General features: G+C 35.4%; 1 protein-coding gene across 1 annotated transcript in view; it reads left to right on the plus strand.

The window, feature by feature from the left end:
• Positions 1-6,774, plus strand: part of LOC106877636 (enolase 4) — an 87,240-nt gene that overhangs the window by 76,520 nt on the left and 3,946 nt on the right. Inside the window, exon 6 of the mRNA XM_014926583.2 lies at positions 3,699-3,766. Coding sequence (XP_014782069.1) covers positions 3,699-3,766 — 68 coding nt within the window. The remainder of the gene's footprint in view (positions 1-3,698; positions 3,767-6,774) is intronic.

Below are 6,774 nucleotides of genomic sequence, written 5' to 3' on the forward strand. Positions count from 1 at the left end.
GACTAAAAAGGTGGTGCTCCAGCATGGCTGCAGTCAATTGACTGAAACAAGTAAAAGAGTAAAGAGAGAAGGTAAAACGAAAACTGACAAAAATAAACTGCTACTTCTGTTCAAACTTTTAATTTCTTCTTTTCTTCCTCCTTCTTCACAGCAGCAGCAAAAACAATAGCAGCAGCAAGTTATTCTTGTATTGTCCATTTCCTGTTTTCCTTCATCACCTAGAAAACTAATGTATTTTTGTTGTTCCCATCACCCTTACCTGCTTTTTTTCAAAGACAACTTCCCTCTCCCTCCCCACCCCTCTGCTATCTTCTCACCTTTCTCCTAGCTGCTGTCTTTATTCTCCAACCCCCACTCCTGCTGCTTCTCATTACATCCTCTTCTCTCTCTCTCTCTCACTCTTCATTGTTTATCAACATATCTCTTCTATCTTTTCCTTATCTATGCGACTGTTTCATTGTGGTGTAGCCAGCCAGTGATAAAGTTAAGTTTCTGTTCTATTGTGGCATTTATCTCCTCCCTCCCAGAAAGACCGTTTTTTTTGTACTTCCAGGCCAGTGGGGAAACATTCTCAATAAACATGTCAGAGTAAAGTAAGTAAGTGGGTAAATAAACTGAAAAACATGTTTTCTTCTTGTTATAACAAATGCAATCAGCTCTGCAACTCAAGCAGACTGTTGTCAGATGACCTCTGATGTTACCCCCACTTCAGTCAAAGGAAACATCTGTAACCTTCCCTCTCTCTCACTCCTTCTCTCCAATATATATATATATATATATATATATATATGAACATATACATAGTATATCTTTTTGTGCACAGTTAGATATACAACTGCTACTGTTGAGCTTAGAGCTCCTTCTAGATTATCATCATCCAGCCTGCTTCTATTAGAGTTGTTTGGTTATTACTATACTTATTAGTTATTAGTGGCTATGATAAACAGAGCAAATGTAGGAGAAATTATGGTAAACACAGGTTCATATCATTTTATATCATTTTCACTCTGTGTACATTTCAGCCTTGTGGTTATTTGAAACCCCTGCATTGTATGTTCCAAGTACAAATTGATAAAAACCTGTGTTTACTATAATTTCTCATATGTGTGTGTGTGTGTGTGTGTGAAAATAATCCATTTCCAAGTAAGTTTATCTTAACCTTTTTGATGTGACTCTACTCTATACTGTTTTCTTCTCCCATCCTTCTCTAATACCCTTTTTCTCTCCCTTCACCATTTTCTGTCTGTTACTCTCTCTCCCTCCCCCTGTTTCTCCTTTTTCTCTTTCTCTTTGCTCACATGTGACCATTGTTGACCTTTCATTTCCTGCACGACATTCTAAGGACTGGACATTTTCTTTCTCTCTCTGCTATCTTTTCTCTTTTCAAAGAAAATATTTCTCCCAGCATTCACTATGTTCCTCTCGTTCTGGTCTAATGACCCTCCATGTTTGTTTGTGTTCTGTTTCCTTGTATGTCTCCACTGTTCTGTTTTTGTCCCCAACTTTGACCCTCCATAAATTCGAAATTTTATTTTGGAATTTACGGGAGCAACTGTCTTTGAAGACTCATATAGTCATTGAATGCTTACCTGTCTGCTTGTACTGATAACTCTCCTTGCTAATTCCAAACATACACCTCACATTTCTTCTTCTTGCCTTTGAAGTTATACTGTAGAAGCACATTTATTTAGCCTACTAAACTTTTTACATTTATATAATCTTTAAACAATTACAGATGATAATTTGGTAAATCCTACATGAGGTTAGTAGAAGGTTTTTGGACTACATGAAAACTCTGTCTTGCTCTTTTGTATCTCTTCAGACACCTCAGCTAGTTTTTATTCCCTCTGAATGAGCTAATTCTCTTGATACCTACCCATTTGAAATTGCTCATGGTTCTTTCTATGATACAAATTTCCTGTTTTAAAATGATCTAAGTTTCCATCAAAATTCTATGATAATTTATGTTCCAAACACCAGCTTTATTATAACAAAGTTATTTTACTAAATTCTTCTTTATTTTCAAAATTTATTAAAACAAAGGCAGTCTATACCTTTTGAATGAGATGCATTCAAAAAGCATACAACTTTATTTTTCCCTGTGAAAACTAGTGCTACATGGGCAAAATCCTTTGGGTGGGAGGTGATGCCACCCTTCCTGTGCCTGTGTGAAAATTTTTGCACCAGTAGGCACTGTAAGTTCCTGGCTGTTATGCATAGAGTGCAGATGTATAGTTTATGCTTGTCAGATTTTCGTTTTCATGCATGATGACCAAATGCATCGAGCAGAGATATTGCGTTAAGTTTTGCCAAAAGCTCAGTGATACTCAAGCTCAATCCATCCAGAAGATTCAGGAGACCTTTTGCGATGATTCCATGGGGTAAAACCCAAATCAACAAGTGGTACAACTGTTGCAGACATAGCTGCATCTCAGTAGAGAGCAAGGCATGCTCAGGCAGGCTATCCACAAGCTGAAACAAGGAGCTGATGGAGAAGATTTGACAAATAGTTATGGAAGACCTTTGTGTAACAATTCCACAAAATGGGAATAAGCACAAGATCAGTGTATTTTGTTTCAACAGAGGATTTGTGCATGTGGAAAGTATCAGTGAAATTTATCCCCAAGGTGCTGGCAGAGCAGCAGAAGCAACTCAGCATGGAAATCACTCAGGGTATGCTGAAAAATGGGTAAAATTATATAAACGTAGGTTAATCAACACCAAATATAATTGGTAAATTATTTCAATTTCAATGTTTCATCACAGATCTCTGCTAACAGAACCTTATGATGGAAACATTGTTTTATTTTCCAATCAGTTTTCAAGTCTTAAATCTCTGTTAGTGGACATACTGTTCAATTGTTTAATATCATTCTCTTCTACAAGAAATATATTTCTTGATTCATATTATTGCAGCTTCAATATATATCAGGTCATTAGAAGTATTTGAATAGCACTTCAAAGATTTTAATATTTTGATGAAAACCATTTTATTTTATTTTATTTTATTTTATTTTATTTTGTTTTACATTTGTTTTTCTATGTCTGCTTAAATGATTGTTTCTGTTGGTGAAATTGCTTTCACAGCTGGATTCTTAGCTCACCTGTGATACAACTTATACTAAGACAAAATGAAGCAAGTATAGTTATAGGACTTAACTAGAAATGCATAATAAACTGTAATTCATAAAGTTTGAACTCATGACCAATATGGCCCCAATAATCCAGTTCAAGCATTGTGTCTCATATAATGTCAGAAGATTTTAAGGTGAAGGTCAAAAGTAATAGTATGATATAGAAATCTTACTGAGTTTGTCCTTGTTATCATTGTAGTTGAATTTGTCCTTATATCTCTTCTTCAGTTGACTTATAATAAGGAAGTAATTGATCAAAGACACAGAAATAAAACTTTTTCCTGCTTTGGCCTGAATTTTGGCCATACAGTATACTCTATTATAAGAATATCTTACATCCAATTTGTTGTTGAGCCTGCTTATGAATATTAAACAAGGTACTGAGAGAAATTTTATATACAACAGTGTTTTGAATATTTGTTTTCTCATGTAAGTATGGACTGGATTTCTGAGTAAATGAATAAATTAATAACTTATGGTTTGTAATTTTTGTGTCTCACCTTCTTTGGAAGGAATGCACTTACCTCCTCTCACCAATGATTCCTTATCATTGTTATTCTGCAGCAAATGGGTATCATTTGATTATTTCTGGATGCCAGAAAGAAGTAGATAGCTGGATTAAAGCAGACTTGGTAAGTTAATCTTGTATTTGATTTTCATTGTAATCTCTTGCACCTGAAAAATTCATGTGGTTTGTACTCAAGGGACTGCTCATGACCCTTTACAGGGCCTCCAAGACTAGTGGGAAGGGAGGAAGGAAGACGGTATCCTTGAACTGAAGACCTGGCTTGAATGCTTGCAACATAATGGACCTAAGATACCAAGCAGTGCTGCCATACTGGGTAGGATCTAAATGGTTGAATTTAACATTGTATAAACATTTAATGGATTTGTGTAATTGTTAGAAAACCAAACCAAGAGAAGGAAAACGATCCTTGTGGTATTTGGTGATAACCCTTTATGTTCTGAACTCAAAATCCCATTGAGGTCAATTTTGCCTTTTGTACTTCTGGGTTGATTTATATTTCTGAAATAGCTTCTAGATATGAATGAAATTATTTATGTAATTCAAGGATGTTATCTGCAGTAAAAGCAATATCAAAGTTAGTGTTAACAATTAATGTATGGAGCATTATAAGGCTAACTATAAATATGTAATGCAGTTAAAATAATTGATATTATTCACTAAGTAATAATGTTTTTTCATATCATCCTGGTGAGATAGTAATGAATGAATCACTATGTTATTATGCATGGTTGTACATTTACTGGTGAAAAAAAAAAACTTGCTTAATGATTAATTTCAGGAGTGTCAGCTGCATGACAAACATCAGTGTTAACTATTTAATGCAGGAAACATTAAAAATCTTGAAATAAAATCAGGCATGGTTATGTGGTTAGGAAGTTGTCTTTGCAACCACATGATCTTGCATACCATCTTAAGCAAGTGTCTTCTCTATAGCCTTGGGTTGACCAATGCATTATAAGTGAAATTGGTGTACAGCAACTGTGCAGAAGCCCATTGTGTGTAAATGTATGTATTTATGTATGTATACAGAGAGAGAGAAGAAGAAGATATATATATTTGTGTATGTGAATGCATGTTTCTGTATGCATCTGTGTCTTTAACACTTTTGAAAAAAAAAACATGTGTTTATGTCCTCTAACCTAGCAGTGTGACAAATAGAAATTATTAAAATTCAAACCAGTTTTAAAAATAAGTAATGTGCTTAACACGACCAGTTAAAGTCTTACACGACAGCCCCAGCATGACTACAATCCAATGATTGAAACAAGTAAAAGACTAAATGAGTAATGTATTTATTCACCCCATTTGCTAATGTGATAAATAGAGTTAACTGGTTGGGGTTTTGTGATCAGAATATTCAGCAGGGGCTGACTGACTGTAGTATCTTCACAGTATTAGTGAAGTATGTCCTGGAAATGAAATGTTGTCTGCACACCCTGTTCTCTTGGAGTTTACCATTATCGTACAAATATACATTTTCTAAAAGTTTTTGAAAGAAGTCACTATTTAACCTGTAGCATCATTGTTTAACCTGTAGCACCTCTTGAGTTATCTAAATGTTGAGCTAACAACAATGCCTTTATGCGGTCACTCAACTTAAATAGCAGCTAAATTTCACTCAAGTCATACTCTGCTGTCTTTAGCCCTTTAGCATTGAGATAACTCTTATCAATTTCAATGCCTATTTATTCACATTGTTTTGAATTAATCATGCATTATCTTGTAGTGTTGAAAATTCGATGATATGATTGTATATTTTTAGAATGACATTGTAGGGTAGGTGAGAGATGCCAGATCTGGCCAGTTTTGAACATAAAACAGGTAGAATATTTGGGCTGGATATGGCCAGTTTAAATGCTAAAGGGTTTTTTAAAAAGCAGGGTACATTAGATACATTAATATTATTTTACTTGTTTCAGTCATATGACTGCAGCCATACTGGAGCACTGTCTTAAAGGGTTTTTGTCGAAGGAGTTTATCCTAGGACTTATTCTTTGTAAGCCTAGTACTTATTCTATTGTTCTCTTTTACTGAACTTCTAAGTTACAGGGACGTAAACACACCTATAGTTATAAACATAAACACGCCTATATTTACACTATTTAAAAAAATAAAAATAAAAATTTAAAAGCATTGCAGAATAATCACAGCTGGAGCATCTTTGATCATAAGTCAGGTTGTCCTGGGGTTAAACAACACCAGCAACAAGAAGTGTCTGAAAATGGTCTGGCACATTTATAATGATGGAGTGTTTTGTTGTAATCAACAGATGAGGCTTAAACAACTTCTCATTGAACAACCTGTACAAATGATTTATTCATAGTAATCAATACTCACCCCCCCCCCCCCATCAAACCTGTACAGGTGCGCAGTGTGCCACCTATAAGATGCAGAAGTGATTGCAGAGCAAAGTGAAACGAAGTACTTTATTCAAAAAACACAACACACTGCCAGACCCAAGAATTGAAATCATGATCTTGCCATCATGAGTGCAACACTCTAACCACTAGGCAGATTGATTTAAAGTGGTTGATCACAAAGAGAGAAAAAAAACTCAATTTTTCTACTGTAATCCTTACAGCAGTACTCCTCCACCCTCACTAAGGCCTCAGACTTATTTCCACTAAAACCAACAATGATAATAATCTATTTCCACCTTTTTGATGTTCCAGCATCAACTCAATAGATAAGCTCTATTATGGCTGTGTGATAAAGACATACCTTTTGTAACTGTGTGGTTCTGGGTTTGATCCCACTGTGTTGAAACTTGGGCAAGTGTCTTATTGCCATGTTGACCATGTCCCGATTAACCTGGCAAAAGGCCTCAACTTGACCAATAGCATCATCATCATCACCACCATCATTGTCTAATGTTTTTTCTTCATCTTTATTCCTTTCTATTTCTTTATTGCCCACAATAGGCTAAACATAGGGGGGACAAACAAGAACAGACAAAGGTATTAAGTCGATTACATCGTCCCCAGTGAGTAACTGGTACTTAATTTATCGACCCCGGAAGGATGAAAGGCAAAGTCGACCTCAGCGGAATTTGAACTCAGAACGTAACGGCAGACGAAATACCGCTAAGCATTTCGCCCGGTGTGCTAACGA

This window comes from Octopus bimaculoides, chromosome 14 (assembly GCF_001194135.2).
Source record: "Octopus bimaculoides isolate UCB-OBI-ISO-001 chromosome 14, ASM119413v2, whole genome shotgun sequence".
Lineage (NCBI taxonomy): Eukaryota > Metazoa > Mollusca > Cephalopoda > Octopoda > Octopodidae > Octopus > Octopus bimaculoides.